Consider the following 22,953-nt stretch of genomic DNA (forward strand, 5'->3'; position numbering starts at 1 on the left):
TTCACTTTGCAAGGGAAGTTATACTTTGGAAGGAATCTTTTTACAAAACTTTGCAAATGTGGTGAAATCTCACTTTGCAGAGAATACCCAATCACAAGCAAGGAAAATAAAATACAGCACTTTTACTTAGACATAATGGAAGACACCTCATTCACAAAGCTTTAGGGAAAAAGCCCTTGCAGAGTGCAACTGCATTTGCAAAATAAAGTCTATAAGCCTTTGGAAAATCAACCCCAAAGTCTCTTCTCCAAAAAAACTGTTCCCTCTAGGACTTTTTTTCAATAGCTTTAGTTATGCTATAGGACTTTTTTTCAGCTTTAGTTATGCTATAACATAAGTACACTTTTATGTCTTTCCCTTGGTGAGCATTTTGCTAACAGCTTTTATTTATCTGATATACAGGGCTCCAGTGAGCTTCACTTTACTTGGAATGCCTCATCTTTAAAATCATTATAGCTGGCCAGTGTACACACTCTGCCTGTACTCTGTGACCTCTATTTCTTTTAGTGGTGAAGGGGCTTTTTCTCATAGGGCTGTTCGTAAGTGGGGTTTCTGCTGTTGAATGATTTGTACAAAAAATAAAAGGAGCCTCATAAACGCAATGAGTACACTGATTGGCTGAACATAATTGAGGAAGAGGTTGTGTGTGACAGGTAGGTCATACAGAAAAATCACCAGAGCCTTATAGCTTAGTTCATTATATGCTATTAGCAAAATGATCTGCACTAGGAGGGGCCCTAAATAATTACTGGTTGTAAAGTGCACTTATCCTTTAAAGGCAGATAAGGAGAATGCTATCAGCAGCATCTTCTACCACTATAAGGGTCAGAGTTATATATATTAGCTGCCTATTCTGGAACACAGCAAGGGCATTTTAAAGAAAGAACCAAAATATTAAAAAATACAAATTGGTTGGGCAGAAAGAGATTGAAGAGAAAAAAGGTCCTGGCCGCTGAGAGAATACAACGCAAGAGCCACTGAAATCAAGTGACAAGTATGCAACAAAAAAACAATACTGTACATTCTTATAGATCTTTACACACATATTTCAAGAGAAAATTCTGTAGTTTATTACTCTAAAGTTTTACCATCAAATTGCCATTGTCTATGTTTTTCTATCTCAATTTTCTTCATTCTTCAATATATAGTTCACATCCTCATGTATGAGAGTACCAGGTCTTCCCACACAAATTTCCATAAGAGAGGATGCATTCCAACATGTCAACATTAATAAAGTGTGGCACAACACTTTCTTTGTGTCAGGGGTTTTGCTTGCCATGAAATACCATGGTCTAAGTGAGCTCACTATTCTGTATAAAGTGTCTTGTAAAGCAGGCAATGTTATTATGCACCCTGCATTATATGCACTATGTTCTGTCCCCCATTACAACAAAGGGGTTGATTTATTGAAGGCAAGAAGGCTGTTCTTTTTGCAGGTTAGATTGCACTCTACAAGCAAATTTTACCCAAAACTCAGTAAATGTAATAAAGCTTCACTTTGCAAAGAATAACCAATTATGTGTAAGGAAAAATTGAAAAAAAAAAACAGAATTTTTGCTTGCACATAATTTTGTGATGAAAATCAGCAGAGCTTCACCTTTATCACTAAGCTCTTGAGATAATTTCCTTGCAGAGTGCAAGTGCACTTAAAAAGCAAACAGCCTTAACGCCTTTAACCACTTCCCGCCCCACAATGTCATATGACGTTGTAGACTTTGAGTGGAGATACAGTATCTGAACATTTCCTGCAGCTACAGGCATCATTAAGATATCTTCTTTTTCAGTCGGCGGTTCCCTGTACCATAGAAACAATAATAGTGGCTGTTCAGCCACTTGATTGTTTTTACAGGCAGCGGGAGGGAACACCCCCCTCCCATCGCCCTCAGGTGCTTCTACTGATTTGCCCGTGCGATCAGTGAGCCGTAGAGTGAATCGACCGGCGGTGGCCGTTTACCATAGAGCTGACCGAGGACTAGATGGTCATCTTTATGACCTTTGGAGGCCCAATGCAACCTTATGACATCACATGATTTTAGGATTTCCAGCCTAGAGGAGAGATGTGGGGACTTATAAACCCCAGATCTCTCTGCAAAGAGGACCTGTCATACCCTATTCCTATTACAAGGGATGTTTACATTCCTTGTAATAGGAATAAATGTGCTTAAAAAAAAAGTAAATGGAAAGTGTCAAAATATAAAAACACAAAAGTAAAATTAAGCAAAAATAAAAAAATTTAAAGTGTCTACGTGTGCTCGCACGCAGAAATGAATGCATGCATACGTTGTGTCTGTAAACAGAGTTCAAACCACACAAGTGAGGTATCGCCGGGAACGTTAGAGTGAGAGCAAAAATTCTAGCCCAAGACCTCCTCTGTAACACTAATATGTCTGTGTGCTGCAACTTCAATCTCAAGTCTTTAGTGTGAATATTAAGTGCCACCATTCTCTGATTATGTTCTTGAATTATTACGCCCCAACTCTAACTAAAAATGAATTTTTGTTATGGATGGACTGGGAAAATGTTACAGTTTCTGCTGTGTTTAGACTTCTATATGTGTCCCTTTGGGAAGTTTTTCCTCACTTATCCCTGTGACATGTATACAATAAATGGAAGAAGCAGTTGTCCTCAAGACAGAAAGGCATAGACAGCAATGAAACCATTGGAAGAAAATTGAACGCTTACTTTTTCTACTAAAAATATTCTTTTGTTTTGCCTACATCCCGATTGGGGAGATTAGTCCCTATTTCCTGTCTTGACAGAAAGTGGAGGGAAAGCTCTCCAATGGGGACCCAAATAGAAATAAAGAATTGACAGAGGCTTTAAACCTTTCACCCTTTTTTAAACTAAATAAAACATTTTGCCTAGAGAGGGGTTTTAACAATGCTTACTCTGATTTGTTTTATGTATCATCTTCCAAAACCTAAAATTATTTCAAATCAATTATTAGCTTAAAACAGTCTTTAAAAAAATATCTCTAGGAATTCTACAATTAGTCATTCAATCAGAATTAACATTTTATCTGAACACATACATTTTAGCTGTTTTATATAAAGTAAACAAACACAAATAATTCCATAGTCAGTCATTCTGATTCACTGTAATGGGTAATCCTCTTTTCTTCAGCTTTTATGCTTCAGCCATTGTCAGTCATGTTGCAATAGATCTGAAAAGTGCCCAAGCACTGGGGAATATCATGATCACAGCACTGGGAATTCAGATGGGAATTTTTTGCCACTGGAGACCCCAAGATATTAACCAGGATGCAGTTGAACTTGCTACCAACCACATTTAAATCAAACCCGGATATCAATCTTGACTGCAGCAGACTTCAGGACCATCAGTTTCTGCGTAACGTTACATATATCTTATTGGAGAAATGTTGAGGCTATGTACTGTGGTTGCAAAAACAACAACACAATACAAGAGAACAAAATATACAAAAGTTGATAGTAAAACAATGTTGTTCAAAAAAACTCAATAATAATTTTCTTCACAATCTTCATATGAAGTAATCTGACACGGTCTTCAAAATGTCCTATTTTAGAACTACAGTATGTACATTTGGGAAAAAACTTCTGCTGAAAACAACATGAGGTAACACATTTCTAATGTAATGGCAAAATGTTTTCCTCATCCAGTCCTCATAGCATTCCTCTTCATTCTGTAAAAGGAACAAAGCACATTCTCATCACACAAAGGAACTGATATTTAGGCCAAATTTTAAAAAAGCAGCATTGTTTGAATGCAGCACACAGTCCATTTTATAAAGTATATTTACTGTTGATTACCTATTTTAAAAAAAAAGCAGTAACTTGATCATAGGTTTTATTTATTTATTTTATTATCATATGCCCATTTATTGCTAATGCTTTCTTTTGATTAATAATAGAGGTTAGGTGATTGAGCCAGTAACCTTGTATTAAATATTATCTGCAATTTTTTCTGAATAATTAGCTAAATTAAAAAAATGACACCTTTTACACAATGTGATTCATGTATTACATGAAACACTGTGGTCATACAATATATAAAATAACAGAACATTACCTTTTTTTCTGTAAGATGAGGAAATATGAGTAGTTAACTCATTGGATTGGCTTTTTTGACATTATCCACAGACCTGGTAATAAAAAAAAAAAAAAAAGCAGATTACAATGTAATCGGGCTTACTAGCTATAATAATATATTAATAGAGATTGTATTGTAATATTAGGTGTAACTCGTTCACTAATGATGCAATCCATCTCAATAACACAGCAGCTGAAGTACATATCCAACGTTTTGTGTTGCTGTGGATTTCAGTACTGTATAGCTGTGCTTATGCTTAGAATGTACCATTTTTTTTCTAGCACTGTTACTAATAGGCATTAGTTGGTCAATATCTGCTACCTACAGTCATTAATAGTTTGAATAATAAGAAGCAAGCATATATGTAAAGCTATGTGCATCAGGTAAAAACAGACCTTTTTGCAGCCAAATAATTTCCTAAAAAATTATCGCCATCTAATATATTTCACAACCTTGATTCTTTGCCATCCTTAATTTTTTTTTTTTTTTTTTAAAGTGTATTGTGGCTGGACTAAGTGGTGATCATATAGCTACTGCAAATGTAAAGGAACCCTATACTGGGAGGAATACTGTATGTAGGTTGCCACTGCTTTCCTCCTAAAAATGCTAGTTGCCTGTATTTGGCTTAAATGCTTCCTGACCTGGAACATGTGGTAAACAACCAGCAAATTGAAAGCTCATGCCTCCATATTAGTTTCAGGTCAGTGAATCAGAAATTATTCAGGTCAATGGATCAGCGTGACAGCCAGGTACTACAATGGAATAAGGAATTTTAATGTAACAACTTTTGGTTATTCAGCTAAACTTTACTATTCCTTTCTTTGCAAGTTTAAATTGTTTTTGTGATTCAAAGTTTCAGCAGGCATGTACAGATAATTTGCTGAAATTATTAGGGTCCATCTACTTGGAATGGATGCCTTCGTGGCTTGTATGGCTTGTATCTAAACACACACACACCACAGGTTGAACTGGACGGACTGGTGTCTTTATTCAACCATACCAACTATGTAACTATGTAAACTGAGCATAGACCTACTGTAACTGGGATTGATAGAATATAATAAATAACTGACTTACTGACAATTTTATAGGCAAATCTACAATGACTACCCAGAATACATTTTTTTTCTCTTCTTTTGAGGTATAAATGTTGGCATGTTCTACATTGTTTATTGCATGGTGACAAGGTCTAAGCAATCCTTTTTGGTTTTTTTTTTACGTAAATTCCCAAAATTAATCAACCATAGAAAGTTTGAAAAAACAAATTTCTTAGCTTACATTTGATGCTGCCTCACAAACTCAGCAAACTGTCGGTCCTTTGCGTAGAGTTCTATTATTCTTATCCGGTCCTGAATTTCCTATAAAAAATTAGTCAAAAATTTGTAGGGTTAATTTTGGCACACTTTACCGCTGGACCACTGCGATTACTGTGAAAGAATTAATAAATAGGATAAAATACTATAAATAAAGTTGCGAATAACTGTTAAGCATGGATTTGAAATCAGTTCACATGGCATTTAGTAATTTTTTGCTTTGCTAAACCTATAGTTTAATCATATTTAAAAGAGAAGTATGGCTAAGCTTTTTTTGGGCATACTTTTCTTGTGGGTCACAGGAGTGTACTTACTTGCTAGGTGCTAAAGCCTGTCAACTGACACTCCAGGCTCTAGAAGAATTCCAACCATATTGTCTGGATCCACCCAGATGCCTAATTGACAGCTGGCTTTGACTCTTAGCACTTGACTGAGAGCCAAATCCAGCTGCCCCTTCCCCCTCTCCAGCCCAGGCACTCCAGTGAGCACTGTAGGGGCAAAGCAGAGATCAGTAACTGACAGTTACTGCTCTCCGCTATGAGAGGACAGAGAACTGAGCGATCAGTGACATATACGTTACTTCCACTTTCTGGAACGCAGGTGGAGTGCAAAGCGGCGTCCCCTGCTTTTTTAAAGTGCCTATGAACGTTCACCGATCGTAAGTGTAATTTTAATCGCTTTAATAAATCTGTTGGGTATACTACGCTATGAGAAGCATAGCTTTTTCTTCATTTACACAATTCCTCAAGCTTCCACATCCACACAGATAGGATTTTCCTGGAGGTTTATGGAGCATTAATTTTTCTTTGATTGACAACTCGTAATGAGGGTCATAACATTCTGGTGAGTGGCTTGTGCCTATGAATGTCGGTGGAGAGGGACTCACGATTTCACTGGTGATCGGTTAGTTGGAAAGATCCTGGCAGAGATCGAACACTTTTTTTTTTTTTGCTGTGTTGTGTGTAACAAATTGGGACTGTTGAGCACTGCGGTTTCACTTTATACACCTTATAACTTTATTGTTTTCCAATAGTATCATTCAATGTGAAGCGCGGTCAATACCACATGATTTGATTTATTTGTTCATTTAGAAAGTTTTTATGCTTTATGGCGTGCTGCTATAATATATAGATTTAATAACTTGGGTTTAGATACAATCCCTGTACAAGTGGAGGGGTGTTTATCACCTCGCTCATTATTACATGCTCCCCCATACCCAGAAGCAGGGCCGCTGATAGGGGGGGACCACCAGCCCTCTTGTAGGGGGCCCGAGCACACAGGGGGGCCCACACAGAGAGGGGGATTAGTGATGGACAACAATTACAGAAATCTTCCTCCAGCACCTGAATCTGATCTGTCCCTCTCCCTGCTATCTGCTTTTATCTGTTGAGAAAGAGACAGTCGTCCCTCACTAATCCCCTCCCTGTGTGGGCCCCCCTCCCAGCACTTATCTCTGCTCAGGAGTTTATTTGTAAATTGTAACTTTGTTTCTCTCTCTCTGTCTCTCTGATCACTGAGCTCCAACTGCCCAGCCTGTATATTTTTCTCATCTCATCTTCTTTTTTATTTAACATACTTTTTTTTTATTTAGATTTAGCAGGAATTATGCGAGTTATGTTATATTTGTGTCTGATAATAGTGATTTTGTTGTAATTTTAGCTAAATATATCTTTAATATTTTCTTGAGGGGGCCCTTCCAGGTAGTCTGTACGGGGCCCCGCAATTTCTAACAGCAGCCCTGCCCAGAAGCACCAGAATTGTCACTGGCTGAAGCAGAGGAAGGAGCAGCAGGGTGTGCTGGCAAGAAGTATAAGAGGTTGAGAGGGGGCCATTATACTAAGACACTGTCACTTTGTCCTAAATGGAAAAGTTGACAGTGCTTCTTTAAAGAGTTCAGCTAGTAAACTCCAGTGAGGGTGCAACTTATTTAAGCAGACAATACTTTGTATTTACACTAATAGACATAATAACAAGTTGCCTGCAAAGAAGGCACCAAAATAAATATTGTTTTTGACATACAATATACCTCTTTTGTGAGTTCACTATTTTCATAGATATGTCTGATCTCTTCACTGCTGAAGTCTGCAGAAGTCTCTGGACTGGTAGAACTGGTCGATGGAAGCTGTGGGTATCGCTTATAATAGTGACTATAACCTGTGGTGTCACTCTCATACATAGGGTTATATTTCACAGCATTCTCTATAGATGACAAGCTATCACTCTGTCTCCTGAGGATTAGAAAATATACAATCAGCGTTTTACAAATATAAAATAAATGCAATGGTCTCATTTGTGTTGGGTATTATATATATATCTTACTGAAAAGTATTTGGGTATGCAGCAGTTCTTCAAATATATAATCAGCATATCTTTGTCAAGCAGGCAGTGCAGTGGCTTAGTGGGGGTCCTTGGGTAAAAACTCAGCCGGGACACTATCTGCAAAGAGTTTGTAAGTACCCCCTGTGTTTATGAGAGTTTATTTCAATTTCCTTCCCCACTTCAAAGATATTCTGGTAGATAATTTGGCCATGGTATGTGTGTACGAATTGGCTATGCACACGTTCTCAAATTTTGCATGCCAGTCCCAAGCCCAAGTAATCAGTGTGAGTTGAGGAAACACCTTGAGACCTACCATAAAAAGCTCACTATGACATTTCTATGTAAAAAAGGTTTACAAGGAAATCAGACATGGTGTCCAGAGTGTTAGTCTAAAGATTCCTTGGGAGTCAGATGCAATACATATATACAGTACATCTGCCATGTCTGCCAGCATCTGGATTAATGCTTCATATAAGAAATGAGAAGTGATTGATTAAACAGGCTCACCCGCCAGATTCCTCAGAATCTCCCTTAGTATTTTGAACTCGAAGTGTTCTTGCTAAGAAAAATATAATAGCTGAAGCCACAAGAAGAAACCCTGCTACTGAAGCAATGGCAATGCCAACCACAAGAGGTTCTGAGACATATTCCTCACAGTGTTCTCCTCGGTACCACCAGTTTTCTCCAACACGACACCTGAAACGAAAGGTAACAGTTGTGTTTACAGTCCAAAAGTGTTCAATTTTAAAAGGAAACTAAGACTTTAAAAAACAGACTCAATTTCGTGCACAATCACTGTAAACTTTAATTTTCCATGCAGGTGAGCTTCATTGAGATCACAATGAGGATTTAGGTTAAAAACTATTATCACTGGTCTACCTAAGTATCTGTAAACTGTATAAATATATTAAATGTTATATTTCTAATCTAGGATGTTACCTGCAAATAGCTCCTTGTCCAGGAATAATATCACATTTGCCATCATTCTGACAAAATTCTATTTCCAGATCACAAATGCTCTGACAAGGCAAGCCATCAACGCTTACATATCCTGGGTTGCAAACACATTCGCCTTCACCAGTCCATTTGTTAATTAGACATTCAGAGTATTCATTGCATGCTTGAAATTTGCAAGTGTCAGCTACATCTCCTGATTATGAAAAGAAGAGAAAACATAAATTTCAGTTTTAATGAGTTTCACATATTTGAAGCATGTGCCTATTTTGGATAATTCCCCCTCACTTCCCGCTGATGGGGTGAAACAGCTAAAAGAAAAAAAATTTTTAGTAGAATGAGTGAGAACTTTTTTCAGGTTTTAAATATTATTCGTCCTGTCACAGAAACACCTATTTTCCTTAATTTCTTGTTCTAGTTTTGCAGGAAATGATTAGGGGTCTTATCCACGCTATCAAAAATCAAACTAAGTTTAGGGTACAGTTGGTCTCTCAGCAGAAACATTGTATTTGTACCCATTTAAATCAGTCAGTGCACTTTGAGCTACACCAAAGCACAGATAAGCAAAAAATACCATCAGCAGCACAATAGTAAATATAGAAATATGTTACATGAAGAAGATAAATAGAAACATAGGGGGAAAATTTACTGAACCTATCAGCTTCTCTAACTTCAGCTTGTTCAATTAAGCTTTGACAATAAAACCTACAAGTTAATTGGTTGCTATGCACATTTGCACCAGATTCTGTATGCACCAGTTTTAGTAAATCTCCCCCGCAGACTCTGAAAACTGATCTCAACAAAAATAAGGATTTTCAAATGAAAGCCATGGTTACATTAGTTTATCTAAAGTTAAAATGTAAATTATTCTTAGCAACTGAGAACAGTTTTTCCTTTTATAATCTAGTAATGTCCAGGAAAATATTCCATTCTGATGAACCTTAGAGTAATGATTTAAAAGGTCAATCAAACTAATGCTGATATTTCAGAATCTGGTAGACGTAAATAGAGGAATTTGACATTGGTAGAAAAAAAAAGAAAACAGCTTATAATTAATGACACCTTTAACCATACGACAACCAATAATAGATTCTACTCAAAGATTAAATGGCAATCTGTATGTCTATATACACCCACAGAAAACCAGAGATTGGCCATGTCAAATGTTTTCAGTCAACCACTATCCCAGACCCATTTGCCTTTTCCCTGTGCCTCTCTTAGATAGGGACATGCAGAAGTTCCATTAGAAACTTTTGCTGCAATAATGGGAACTGGTGATTCTGCAAAAGTATTGAATGAAGTTACAGCTTATCAGTCACATTGTGATTATTGTTACAGTACCTGATTCAACATCCAAAGAGTACTTATCGATGGCTAGGTTCATAGTATGGTAAGCCGTGTTGCAGAAGTCCTCAAGAATGATGTAAACAGCATTTGTAACATTGCGTGGAACAGGTTTTGCAAACTGCATTCTGCTGTTTACAATGATGCTGCCATTTCGAAAATTCATTATTTCAAGGTTCTGAAACCCAGTCAAGTTGGACTGCAGATAGGGAACCAGCTGAAACAAAGAATGCAAAAAAAGTAGTCTGTACAACATTTATTTTTCAAATTTTCTTCTACATTTAGAACTGCATAGCTGCAGGGGACTTAGTAAGCAGAGGCTTTATATCCAAGCACACAAACTAGATTGTTCTACTAAAACTGCATGCATTAGTAATAAATAAACTCTAGATTCCTACAAGCTTCTATCTTGCAGACAAAAAAACATCCATTTAACGTGCACTGCCAAAAATGGACAAAGTAAGAGATACATAAGAATAAGGACATCACCCAGTAGCTCCATATTTGAAAAAGAACTACAGTTAAAGTAAAATGTAGGAGCTCTTAGGCATTCAAGGGCTTGAATGGTAATTTTGCATGATAAGGAATTGCTTAATAATTTTAATATATCTTATAAATGTGTCCAATAAAAGCTGGTATTCTGTAAAAGAAAAGTAATATAGGTAATATGCTCCTATTATAATTCCACTCTGCTGCTACAGCTTGCACTGAAAATCTTGCAAACAGTGTAACGAAACATCCAGATGACTGATTTTCTCACTGGTGGCTCATGACTAGCAAAGGCAGATTGGAGGGGTATCTCCTCATAGGTAAAGGCAGAGAAATGTCCCAAAATAGACATTAAATAGGCACCAAAAAAAAGAACTTCTATTCCATTTGTCCAAAAGATGAATATTTAAGGCAAACAGGAAAAGTAAAAATAAATGTACGCTTAAAAGGCCCATTAAAGCTTACATAATGTCCAGCTGATCAATCCCATGTTTGGGGGTATTACACATTAAACATTTCTAAATAGGGGTGCGCAAAAAGCTCTTAAAAGGACAATTATACTTGGAATAAAATTTGCATTGTGTAAAGGAGCAAATAATAAAATTTCAGAAAATGTCATAAACCTGTACAAAAACTCAAATGCATGGTATAACAGTGCTAAAATAAACTAAGCAAATTATGATTGTGTCTGTGCACCTAAATCTGTTGAGTACAGGAAGAGAGTTGTGTGTTGGGTAATAACATCCTTCACTACTCCACCTTCATTTTAAATATCTTTAGTTCAATCAATCTTCTAAAATGATTACATACTGATCCAACAAATGTTAAAAAATATTCTTCCCAAAAAACAGTTAAAAAGAATGTGTAATTTCTAAATTATACATTTTTACAAATGTATTTTAAGATTTATAAATTACAATCACATAATTCAGAGTTAAAACTTACCAGTTCTAGAAATCTTTGTTCCAAAGATTTATATTCAGGAGAGTGTTTATTAAACAAATCTTCAGAAAATATCATATTAGTCACACGCAAACTAAAAAACACCACAAGTGCTCGTCTCTGTGCAGAAACATTCATGCCACTCTCATGAGTAGAGAAGATAACACCTGAAAAGTCTGTAGCATCCCCCTTCTTTGCCACCATGCTTCTCTCTTCAGGACTCATGTCTGGGTGAAAATAAACTGTACTTGTGTGATCTAACTCCAGGGAAATGTCCTGTACATCCGCTGTGACCCCTGCATCTTGTATCAGTAGACTTGTTGGGACTACAGATGCTCCACTTGGACGTGGCTCGGACTGAACTGGATCTGAGATGACTTCTCCTCTGTCTATCGTAGGAATAATGTTAGGTATATTGCCTTCACCTACAGATTCAAAGTCACTGTCTGGGTGTGTATTTATTATATCCAAGCTAGGGATGGTATTTAACAGCTCCTCTTGTGGTTTACTTGGTGGCACTGAAGTAAAATCCAAATAGCTGTCATCATAAAGATCGGTTGTTGACATCGAAACAACATTTTTGTCAGAACTGGTTATAGTTGGGTTGCTATTTTCATTAGATGTTGGGACTGAACTAAGCTTTTGAACAGGGGTATAGGGTTGTAATGGATCTATTTCATTAGAAATAGAACTTTTTGTAATGCTAGCATCATAGTCTAATATAAAGTCTGTATGAGATGGTGGTTCTCCTGTTTGAGCAGTACTAGTAGTGTCTGCAGCATGTGAAGATAATTTTTCCAATGAGTTATCAAGGTGGCTGTCTACATCGGTCACCATATGCCCATTTGTAACTGAATGCTGTGGTGTTTGTGTAGATAGGTGAACATTCAAGTATTCTGAAGTTGACAATACAGGTGAAAGGTTTGTTGCAGTCTCCAGCAGGACAGGTGGATTTTTAATTTCTGTAACAACTGTACCAGGAGAAATCTCAATGTCTTCTGAGCCCTGGCTCAAAGTAGAGAGTACCTCAGTGATAGCCAAACTCATATACTGATCAACTGATTTATCAGTAAATGGTTCTACAATAAGATCTTCATAACTTCTTGTTACCTCCATTAAATCTACATCTATTGATTGTTCATTTAAGGTTAAAAGAGATTCCACTGTTGTTTTTGTCCAAGACCATGTCACAGGTCTTTCCTCTTTGGACAACCCACCATATCCTGAGCCTGAACCATCATCAGGGCTAATACTATTTTCATTAATTAATTTTGTAGGCAGTAAATTATCTTCCACCAGAATTTCAGCTGTTTCCAGCTTGCTTTCAGCAGTTAGTTGTGGTATTAAGTTGTCAATGTTTGCTGTAGTAACTGGTGATAAAAAGTTGTCACTGTTTTCTGCAGTTACTGGTGATAAAAAGTGGTCACCATTTGCTGCAGTTATTTGGGATAATATGTTGTCATTATGTGCTGCAGTTACTTGGGATAATAAGTTGTCACTATTTTCTGCAGTTACTTGGGATAATAAGTTGTCACCATTTGCTGCAGTTACTTGGGATAATAAGTTGTCACTATTTTCAGCAGTTACTTGGGATAATAAGTTGTCACTATTTGCTGCAGTTACTTGGGATAATACGTTGTCACCATTTGCTGCAGTTACTTGGGACAATAGGTTGTCACTATTTGCTGCAGTTACTTGGGATAAACAGTTGTTCCTATTTGCTGCAGTTACTTGGGACAATAAGTTGTCACTATTTGATGCAGTTACTTGGGATAACAAGTTGTCACTATTTGCTGCAGTTACTTGGGATAACAAGTTGTCACTATTTGCTGCAGTTACTTGGGATAATAAGTTGTCACTATTTGCTGCAGTTACTTGATACGATAGGTTGTCACTATTTGCTGCAGTTACTTGGTATGATAGGTTGTCACTATTTGCTGCAGTTACTTGGGATAATAAGTTGTCCCTATTTGCTGCAGTTACTTGGTATGATAGGTTGTCACTATTTGCTGCAGTTACTTGGGATAATAAGTTGTCCCTATTTGCTGCAGTTACTTGGTATGATAGGTTGTCACTATTTGCTGCAGTTACTTGTGATAATAGGTGGCCATTATTTTCTTCAGTACTTTTAGAATAAATTGGTGAAGTAGGTTCACCTAATGCAGGCTCTTCTGCAGCTATTGCAGATGTTACAATGTCTGAATAGTGCTCTACAGCTGATGGAATAGTAACAGTTGGTTGAGGATGAGTGGAGGTAACAGCATCATCCTCCTTAGGCAATGATATATCTTCGAACGCAGATGAATATGAGGTTCCAATAGTAGTATGAGTATACAACGGCATATCATTATCCCCAGATTCTTCTTGAATGTCTGAGTCTTGTACTGAAGCAGTGACTAGATATATTAAAGATTCCTCTGAGCGGAGAGATGTACTTTGCACAAAGTCTGAAGCAGTTGCTTGCGTAGTAAGCATATACTCAGGACTTGTAGAAAAATGATCTTTAAAAACAAAATCTTCTGTAACAACAGGGATTTCTGCTTCCAAAGCATCCTGGGTTTGTAAAGCCAACTTGTCATGAATTTCTTCTACTGGATAAGTTCTCCTTATAGTTGAAAAATCAGTGGGGAGCCATTCAGCTTGCAGTGCATTATTCTAAAATCATATGGATGACATGATAAATGAATGTGAAAAACATAACTATAATAAAATAACATGGAATTGTGACAGATAAAAATGCATGGACAGTGAAATGTAAGGAAGGGCAAAATCTTACATTTTATCAGCTTTCTCTATCGTTATAAATGAGAACTGTGGCAATTAAAATTGACTAATGTTCACAGCAACAGATCGTATCTCTGAACATAGGGAAATTGCAATTATGTGAGAATAGTGCTGCTTTCTGTTAGATAATTTTAAAGTATGTTTTTCTTTAAGAAGTTGTGTAGAACTAGCAAGTCATGTACTGCATTTTTAGAACTGTAGTTGGATCATAAATCAACAGGTAACATACTTACAACATCTGCTGTAGAAGGAATGGGAAACGTTGGTTTCTCAGTGACTAATGCCCATTCTTTGTAAATATGCGATGGAACATTTTTTACTAAAGACATAAGAAAAAAAAAGTTGTAAAACATAAATGCATGTCAGTGATTATTCCACTGTGACTCAAAAATTCTGTTTACAAAATAAATGTACAGTATGTTAAATGCTGCTAATACTTCATTTATATAATGATTCTAGTGTTCCTGAATAGCTGCTGACTTATATATAATCAAAAAAAGTCAAGACACTGATTTATTCTCATTTTTGGCACAGGGGATTGCATTCATAGAGTGGGGGCCTGACAACACATAGTGCAGCATATGGGTCTGTCTAAAGATTATCTTAAGCACCTGGGTTCCAAATGCAGACACATCACCACTGGATTCCTATCAATTATAAGAGAACATCCCTATAACCACAAAACTTCAAGAATAACTTAGTATTACAGTAACTACAAAAATATCAACATAATTAATTTCATCTTGGCAAAAATTCTTAGTGTACCAAAATGTATTGCCTCTCCTATGACTTTTTTATTTTTATTTTGCATTGTATTGCCTATATGTATGAAGGCCTTTAAATGAGACACTTATCAATAAAGTGCAACTAAAGGTTTCCTTTGTGATAGTCTAAAGAATATCAAATGAAGGTAAGAAAGATATGCTGCTCCAGGTTAAATGAGTGAGTCTAATGGAACCTCCACATGAGTGCTAGCCACATCTCGCCTCTGTAAACCATATCAAGATAAGAAGAATTGGCCGCACATCCCTGGAGTTCCAAATGCCTTTATTGTGATTTTGAAGGTGGCACAACAAAACACCAACCAGTCCAGGTAGATGCTTTTACCCAGTACAACTGTGCTTAATCATTCATGATTAAGCATAGTCGTACTGTGTGAAACGCATTTACCTGGACTGGTTGGTGTTTTGTTGTGCCACCTTCAAAATCACAATAAAGGCATTTGGAACTGCAGTGACGTGCGGCCGTTTCTTCTTTTCTTAAGAATATCAAATACAGTCGCTGTGATGCACAGACCTCATAAAATACATTTTATAGTTTTTGGGTTTTTTTTTTTTTTTTGTTCCCTGACTGAGCCAAATCTTCCTTCATCTGTGTCTCACATGCTCCCTCTCCTAGATACTACAGCTCACAGTGGAAGAATTTCAGCAAATAGGAGCAATCCAGATGCTTTCAATCCAGAAATCAGTGGGCAGGACTAGGTATGGCTAGGTGTTGACTGACAAGCTACAAGCTTGTGAATCAGCAGTGACAATGCTAATAGCCATTCCCCCTGCAGTTTATTTTATCCCACCGTAGTACAAGTTGGGACAGCCTACATGAGAGTGGCAATGCTGCTCTGAATTCATGAGCAGTGCAGCATCATTGCCACACCATCACAGGAAGCTGCATTAGGGGGACTTCTCTGGCAAGCCCAACAGGTAATTGTGGGACTTTGCAAGGGAAAAATATGTTTCAGATGCATTTAGAAATAAGTGCTACCAAACTTTTTCTTTTAATGGAAATCATGAAATCATCATGCTGATCAGAGATGGAATAGAGCCACACCCATTACATGGTGGTGGTAACAATAAGCCCTGTTGCATGATCCCACATCGGATGGACAAATTGGGGTGGATTTAATAAAGGCAAATAGATTACACTTTGCAAGTGCAGTTGCACCAATTTTTCCAAGAGCTTATTAAACATAGGCAAAGCTCTGCTGATTTCCATCATCCAATCAAGTGCAAGCAAAAATGATGTGTTTTTTTTTTCTTTGCTCCTGTTTGGGTATTCTTTACAAAGTAAAGCTTTACCACAATTACTAAAGTCTCGGGAAAATGAGTGTAACTGCACCGGCAAAGTGTACGGGCTATTTGCCTTTAGTAAATCAACCCCACTGTTTCCTTGACTTTATTGATTAGTTTTGCTAGATATCTGCAGCTGTGTCAGGTAATCTATTCAACCGCTTTCTGACCGCCCGCCGCCTTTTTACTGCCGCAGTGCGGCCCTCCTGCGCAAACCGACGTAGTCCTACATCGGCCGCGCGCCTGCAGCTAGAGGGCGAGGGAGCGCTGCCGCCGGCGTACCCGCCCTCACTCGGCAGCGGAGAAGTCGATGCACGGGGCAGGCGGCTCTGATTGCCGTCTGACAACCGCAATCGCTCCCCGCTGAAAGAGAAGAACGGTTGGCTGTTGTAAACACAGCTGACCGTTCTTCTCCTTGGAATGATCACAGAGTGCCCGTGATCCTTCTATATAGGATCACGGGTCTCTATGATAATTTTACAAGCCATGCCCCCCCCCCCCCACAGTTAGAATCACTCCCCTAGGCTCACATTTAACCCCTTGATTACCCACAATGTTAACCCCTTCCCTGCCAATGTCATTATTACAGTAACAGTGCATATTATCACTGGCCCCCCCAAAAGTGTCAAAAATGTCAGTTAGGGGTCTGATCTGTCCGCCGCAATGTTGCAGTCCTGCTAAAAATCTCAGATCACCGCCATTACTAGTAAAAATTAAAAAAAACAATAAAAATTACATAAATCTTTCCCGTAGTTAGTAGACGTGATAACTTTTGCGCAAACCAATCAAAATACACTTATTGAGATTTTTTTTTTACCAAAAATATGTAGCAGAAAACAAATTTGCCTAAAATGTTAAAAAATTTAGATTTTTTTTTTTTTTTTGAGAATGTTATATAGCAGAAAGTGAAATTTTTTTTTTTTTTTCAGAGTTAAATTTCTTGTTTTGTTTATAGCGCAAAAAAATAAAAATTGCACAGGTGATCAAATACCAGCAAAAGAAAACTTTATTTGTGGGAAAAAAAGGACATCAATTTTATTTGGGTACAGCATCGCACGACCATGGCCTGGTCATTGAGGGGGAAATTCTTCCGCCCAGAAAAGGTTAATCAAGGAGAGATTTGCCCTATGTTGCCTTTCTTATAAGGTTATATGCCTTTTTCTTATGATGCCTTGATGCTAGCTTTGATTGAAGTTTCCAGAATGGTGCTAAAAGCAGGACAATTTATCTGTATTAGTAGCAAGCATATTTGTAATTTGGGCCTCACATTTGGACAAGATCATGACAAAATACTTTTGTGATCATATTGGATCTCAGCCTCCTTTATGTACATACTATCCAATGAGTTGAAAATATTGGTGCATGCTACACCACCTGACATCAGTTACTATATTTCAGGATATGTGTGGGGGAGCTGACTAACATGGGTATACTGTATACCACAATTTGCTTTATGCTACAACAGCTTTGTTTGATCTTTTTATGCATATTGCTTTTGCTACTTCAAGCTTTGATGCTTTTTACAAGGCAATTTAAACTCTTTTCTACTTGCACTACATATTGCTACAAGATGTGATCCAATCATGTTGTTAACTGATAACTATGTGGACACAATAATATGAGCATGCTGTATCACTTGATATCATGTGCTATATTAGCTGATATGCCTGTCTGATATGCTTACATTTCATGTTTTGCTACATGTTGCTATGATTTTGTTTGCATATTTTATTCACATAGCTTAAATATTTGAGCCTTGATGCCTTGAAAAGCTAATTTTATTTTAAATCTGTGTAAGTCAAAATGAATGCTAGAAAAATGCAGCTCACTCATACTTCTGTTAAAAATCTACCTTAATAAAAGTTTTTTGTTTTTTTTGGGGTATACTGTATATATCATTAGATGGACTAAAAAGAGTGGCTTTTTGAATCTCTAGAAATAGAAAGTACTTTTTGATTAATTTAATAAATTCGGTCTCAGATCAACATGACAATTAGGATAAACTATTAGATAGGGGCTTGCTAATGTATGGAAATCTGTTTTTAAAAGGGGTTCGGTTTTTTGTAAATACATATTTTTTGTGATATGAATTCATAAAATCTGCATAATTTTGCTGATTATTATTAATGATATTATGCACCAGCACTGCTTCTAAAGCCATTATAATTTTATTTCATTTATAATTTAATACACTTATTATAAACTATATAGTACATGCCAATATGTTTCCCTTGAGAGTTATATTTGTTTGCTTTTGTTGTGAGAGTTTTCTTAATGCTATACCATGGTAACAGAAATGGGTAATAATAATAATACTTTAAAATAATTTATACATTCTTACCATTGACAAGCTGGAGAGAATCTGGATCAAAATCAAGTGTGTTTTCTTCAGTATATATCCGTTTGTTAAGACCATCTAATATAAAATTCCTAAAGCTACTGACAGTATAAACAGCTGTTGGATTATCCTCTAAATAATGAAGGGAAGTGTCTTCAATTTTATTGGAATGTAGATTCATAAGATCCAATGTAGCATGGTTTATGGCATCTGAATCACCCTCAAAAATGACAGCATACTGAACTTCCATAGCAAGTCTGCAATTAACAAAACCTATAAATAGATTTCTTGACAAAAGATAAGACAACAGAAGTCCAAAATATTAAACTGAAGAAAACATATTTTTTAAAGTGAACCTAAACATGAAGTTTAGGACTGCTTCAAACATTAGTAAGTCATCAGCAATGCTAGGTAGAGGTTTCCTAAAGTTTAAAAACATCCCAGTTAGTCAAAAAAAGCAGCTGCTATTGCCCTTCTGAATCCTGCATGTTTGGTCAAACAACCTGCTGGAGTCTTGTTTTGTTAATATTTACATCAGCAGTCTTTATTCACTCCTCAGTGCTTTGGGACATGTCATCTGGGAGCTGTGCACCTTGAGAGCTGCTTTTTGCAATTGCAGGTAGGTTTTACTTGCAGCAGAAGCCAATCTGCGGGTGCCAAGCAATGGATGTCCGACACCAGCCGATCATCAGGCAGAGACACAGAACGGAGCTCTGCCTATGTAAACAAGGCAGAGCTCTATTCTAACAGGGGGGAAGTAATGGGTTTTCTTTCCCTGCAAAGCAGAGTATAAAATCCATAACTTCCCTTAGTAAAAGCAGCACATACAGTACACAAAAACACTGGCTATGCACACAGTTAACCCTTTGATCACCCTAGATAGTTAACCCCTTTCTAGCACTGTAACTATACTAATGACAGTATATTTTTATCCCTGATCACTATATTAGTGTCACTGGTTCCCACAAAGTGTCAAAAGTATCAGTTAGTGTACGATTGTCTGCTGCAATATCACAGTCCAGCTATAGGTCACTGATCGCCTCCATGACTAGTAAAAATAAATAAATATATTAATTAATTAATAAAAATTTAATTATACCATAGTTTGTAGATGATATAACTTTTGTTCAAACCAATCAATATATTTTACAAAAAATATGTAGCAAAATTGGCTTAAATTTATGAAGATATCTGATTTTTTTTTTTAAATTATTGGATATGTTTTTTAGCAGAAAGTAAAAAAATATGTTTGTTTGTTTTTTTTTGTTTTTTTTTTAATTATAGGACTTTTTTGTTTATAGCGCAAAAAGTAAAAGACACAGTGGTGATCAAATACTACCAAGAGAAAGCTCTATTTGTGAGAAAGGACATCAATTTTATTTTGGTACGGCCTTGCATGACCGCGCAATTGTCAGTTAAAGTAATGCAGTGCCGTATCGCAAAAATTAGCCTGGTCATGAAGGGGGGGGGAGGGGGTAAATCTTCCTGAGGTCAAGTGGTTAATAACTACTATTTTTCAAGAAACAAATAAAAGGGATAGCAAAATGCAGTATAAACATGGCATTTCTTTGCAGTTAGAGGCAATGATAAAACACATTTTCTCTTCTAGAGGTAACATTAATGAAGACTTTGCACACTTACACTAGGGGTAAAGATATGTAGGTAGAAGGAAGGGCAAAGTGGTTAAAACTTTAGAATGCTAGAATGGTGTGTCACCTGTTTCAAGACTTTTCTACCACTGGGTGAACTAGTCAAAATATAAGTGGATTCTGAGCACAATAACTCAAAGGGATTTTTTTAGTCTATAAAACTACTCAGAAAATTTAAAGCAGCCAAAATACCTGTCATCCAGTAGGGAAGGGCTGAAAAAAATAAGTTGTACATTATAAATATATAAAGTTGAAAAATACAGTTATAAAACATATTTTTAATTGACAAAATTATAATATACAAGCATTGACAAATTGACCAAGTCATACCTTATTTTTTGTATTCTTATGCCTTTATAGCCTGGTAAAGCATGAAATACACTTTTCATCTGTAAAAGCAAATAAACAGTTTGCTTAATATATCACAATATATATCTTTAAGTAACAAATATTCAAAATCAACTTTAATATATAGATTTTATTTGTTTTGGGTTAATAGATAAACACATGGGTGGATAGAAAACAGACAGACAGACAGACAGACAGACAGACAGACAGACAGACAGACAGACAGACAGACAGACAGACAGACAGATAGATAGATAGATAGATAGATAGATAGATAGATAGATAGATAGATAGATAGATAGATAGATAGATAGATAGATAGATAGATAGATAGATAGATAGATAGATAGATAGATAGATAGAATATATACCTCAGTAACAAACTTTTCATTGAACTCTTTATGCTGGTCTGTGGACAAGTCACTTAGTTCAGGGCTGTACTGCTCATTAAGAATGAGGATACTAAATTCAACCATTTTGTCTGCTGATCCTTTTGGTTCTTCTGTAATCCTGAAAATTTCATTGTCCAACTGCTAAAGGAACACATTAACCATTAGGAGAAGAATAGTTTGTCTTTTATTTTATCCATTACAGCAAAGCAGGAAATACCCAATCCTGTAAATCCAAGCACAACTGAAGTAATAAATAATAAATACATAAATAGTGGTTAACTGAAGTAATAAAAATTAAAAATTTTAGGACCGACTAGGTGTCTTCTTCAGTAGGAAGGAACAAAACAGGCCTTGAAAGGGTGCATCTTCAAAAGAATCAGTCGGCCAATAAATCGTATCACTTAAGCTCCAAATTTTTTGCATTAAAGAAAACGGATGCTAATACAGACAGAATCTGTCTGTATTAGGATACACACAGCACGAAAAATATTGTTTATTAGTGTTTCCCAACCAACTTCCCAAATAAGCTCAAATTAGAATCCTTTTAACTACTACTTTAACTACTACTATTAAAGTATGCACAAGTATTGCTAGTACTTCCATTGTAAATATAAATGTTTTCTAGCTAACACAGTTATGGTTTTAAATAACTCAAGGGCCTTGTAAGATTATTTTGTGTAATATATACAGTATTTGCTAACAACTGCCTTTTATAGATTTCTGCAACGGAGAAGTAAATCTGTTGCAACTTCGCATTATACTATGTAGTTATCATCTCAAGGTTACATGTAACTAAAATAAAATACAGTGGGGGGATTTATTAAAGCTGGAGCATAGTAATCAATCAGATTCCATACTAAACTTGTTCAATTAAAGCAGAATTAAAACACTCTATCCTTTACAGCCAGGGAAGCTGCCATCTTTGCCTCTCTTTGATTTGCAGTTGCAATCTTGCCAAACATGTGATCAGAAATGACGTTAGCCATCGGATGACTTGACAGTTGAGAGAATAAGCAACTGTGAAAGTTATTCATTGCACGCTTTGAATGTACCGGTATTGGGAAATAGTTAAATTGACGGATTCACTTCTACTTTAAAGTATAACTGTGGCCAAAAAAGAATGACATATATGATACAGTCTGTCCATATCATTAACACAGCAGTCTTTGTTTTTCTGAGTCTCCCCCTAACATAGATTATTACCTGGTAATCTGGCCAGTAAGCCTGTTGTTTTTCATGTCCCTTTAACAGACCAATCTGTCCAGCAAAGGTGGCATTTGTAGGGTTTATAAAAACCATTTAACCACTTGCCGACCGCCGCAAGTACATATACTGCGGCGGTCAGCCCCTCACAGGCAAAGTGACGTATATATACGTCACTAGCCTGTGAGGCTCTGGGGAGCGAGTGCGCGCCGCCGGCCCCGATGTCTGCCGGTCACTCGGCGATCGTCGGGGGAGAGGGAGAAAGGCAGGCGGCTAGTGTAAACAAGCTGCCTGTCATTCTCCCCTGTGTAGAAACAATGATCATACGGTTCTACTATGTAGGACCGTTGATCATTGTTCCTACAGCTCAAGCCACAGCCAATCACAGTTAGAATCACGCCCCTAGGGACACACACAGCCCCTCCCTCTCAAATAAAGTTAACCCCTTCACTGCAAGTGTAATTTTACAGTAACAGTGCATATGTATAGCACTGATTACTGTAGAAATGTCACTGGTAACCCCAAAAGTGTCAAAAATGTCGGTCAAGGGTCCGATCTGTCCGCCGCAATGTCGCAGTACCGCAAAAAAAATTGCAGATCGCCGTCATTATGCGTTAAAAAATAAAACAACAAAAATGACAAAAATCTTTCCCTTTGTTAGTAAACGCGATAACTTTTGCGCAAACCAATCAAAATACGCTTTTTGCGATTTTTTTTACCAAACATATGTAGCATAAAACAAAT

At 36.7% G+C, this 22,953-nt stretch overlaps 1 protein-coding gene across 1 annotated transcript in view; it reads right to left on the reverse strand.

Annotated features, from left to right (window-relative positions):
- Window positions 1–3,482: 3,482 nt before the first annotated feature.
- The window catches only part of IMPG2 (interphotoreceptor matrix proteoglycan 2), a gene marked incomplete at its 5' end in the record, with an annotated part of 93,670 nt that continues 74,199 nt past the window's right edge, over window positions 3,483–22,953 (reverse strand). The window contains 13 exons of the mRNA XM_082245046.1: window positions 3,483–3,654; window positions 4,043–4,120; window positions 5,347–5,426; window positions 7,408–7,609; window positions 8,208–8,396; window positions 8,640–8,850; window positions 9,996–10,215; window positions 11,433–14,084; window positions 14,447–14,532; window positions 18,621–18,874; window positions 20,459–20,479; window positions 20,597–20,655; window positions 20,986–21,147. Coding sequence (XP_082101172.1) covers window positions 4,081–4,120; window positions 5,347–5,426; window positions 7,408–7,609; window positions 8,208–8,396; window positions 8,640–8,850; window positions 9,996–10,215; window positions 11,433–14,084; window positions 14,447–14,532; window positions 18,621–18,874; window positions 20,459–20,479; window positions 20,597–20,655; window positions 20,986–21,147 — 4,176 coding nt within the window. The 3' untranslated portion in view covers window positions 3,483–3,654; window positions 4,043–4,080. The remainder of the gene's footprint in view (window positions 3,655–4,042; window positions 4,121–5,346; window positions 5,427–7,407; window positions 7,610–8,207; window positions 8,397–8,639; window positions 8,851–9,995; window positions 10,216–11,432; window positions 14,085–14,446; window positions 14,533–18,620; window positions 18,875–20,458; window positions 20,480–20,596; window positions 20,656–20,985; window positions 21,148–22,953) is intronic.

Source organism: Pelophylax lessonae (genome assembly GCF_965119305.1).
Source record: "Pelophylax lessonae genome assembly, chromosome: 2".
Lineage (NCBI taxonomy): Eukaryota > Metazoa > Chordata > Amphibia > Anura > Ranidae > Pelophylax > Pelophylax lessonae.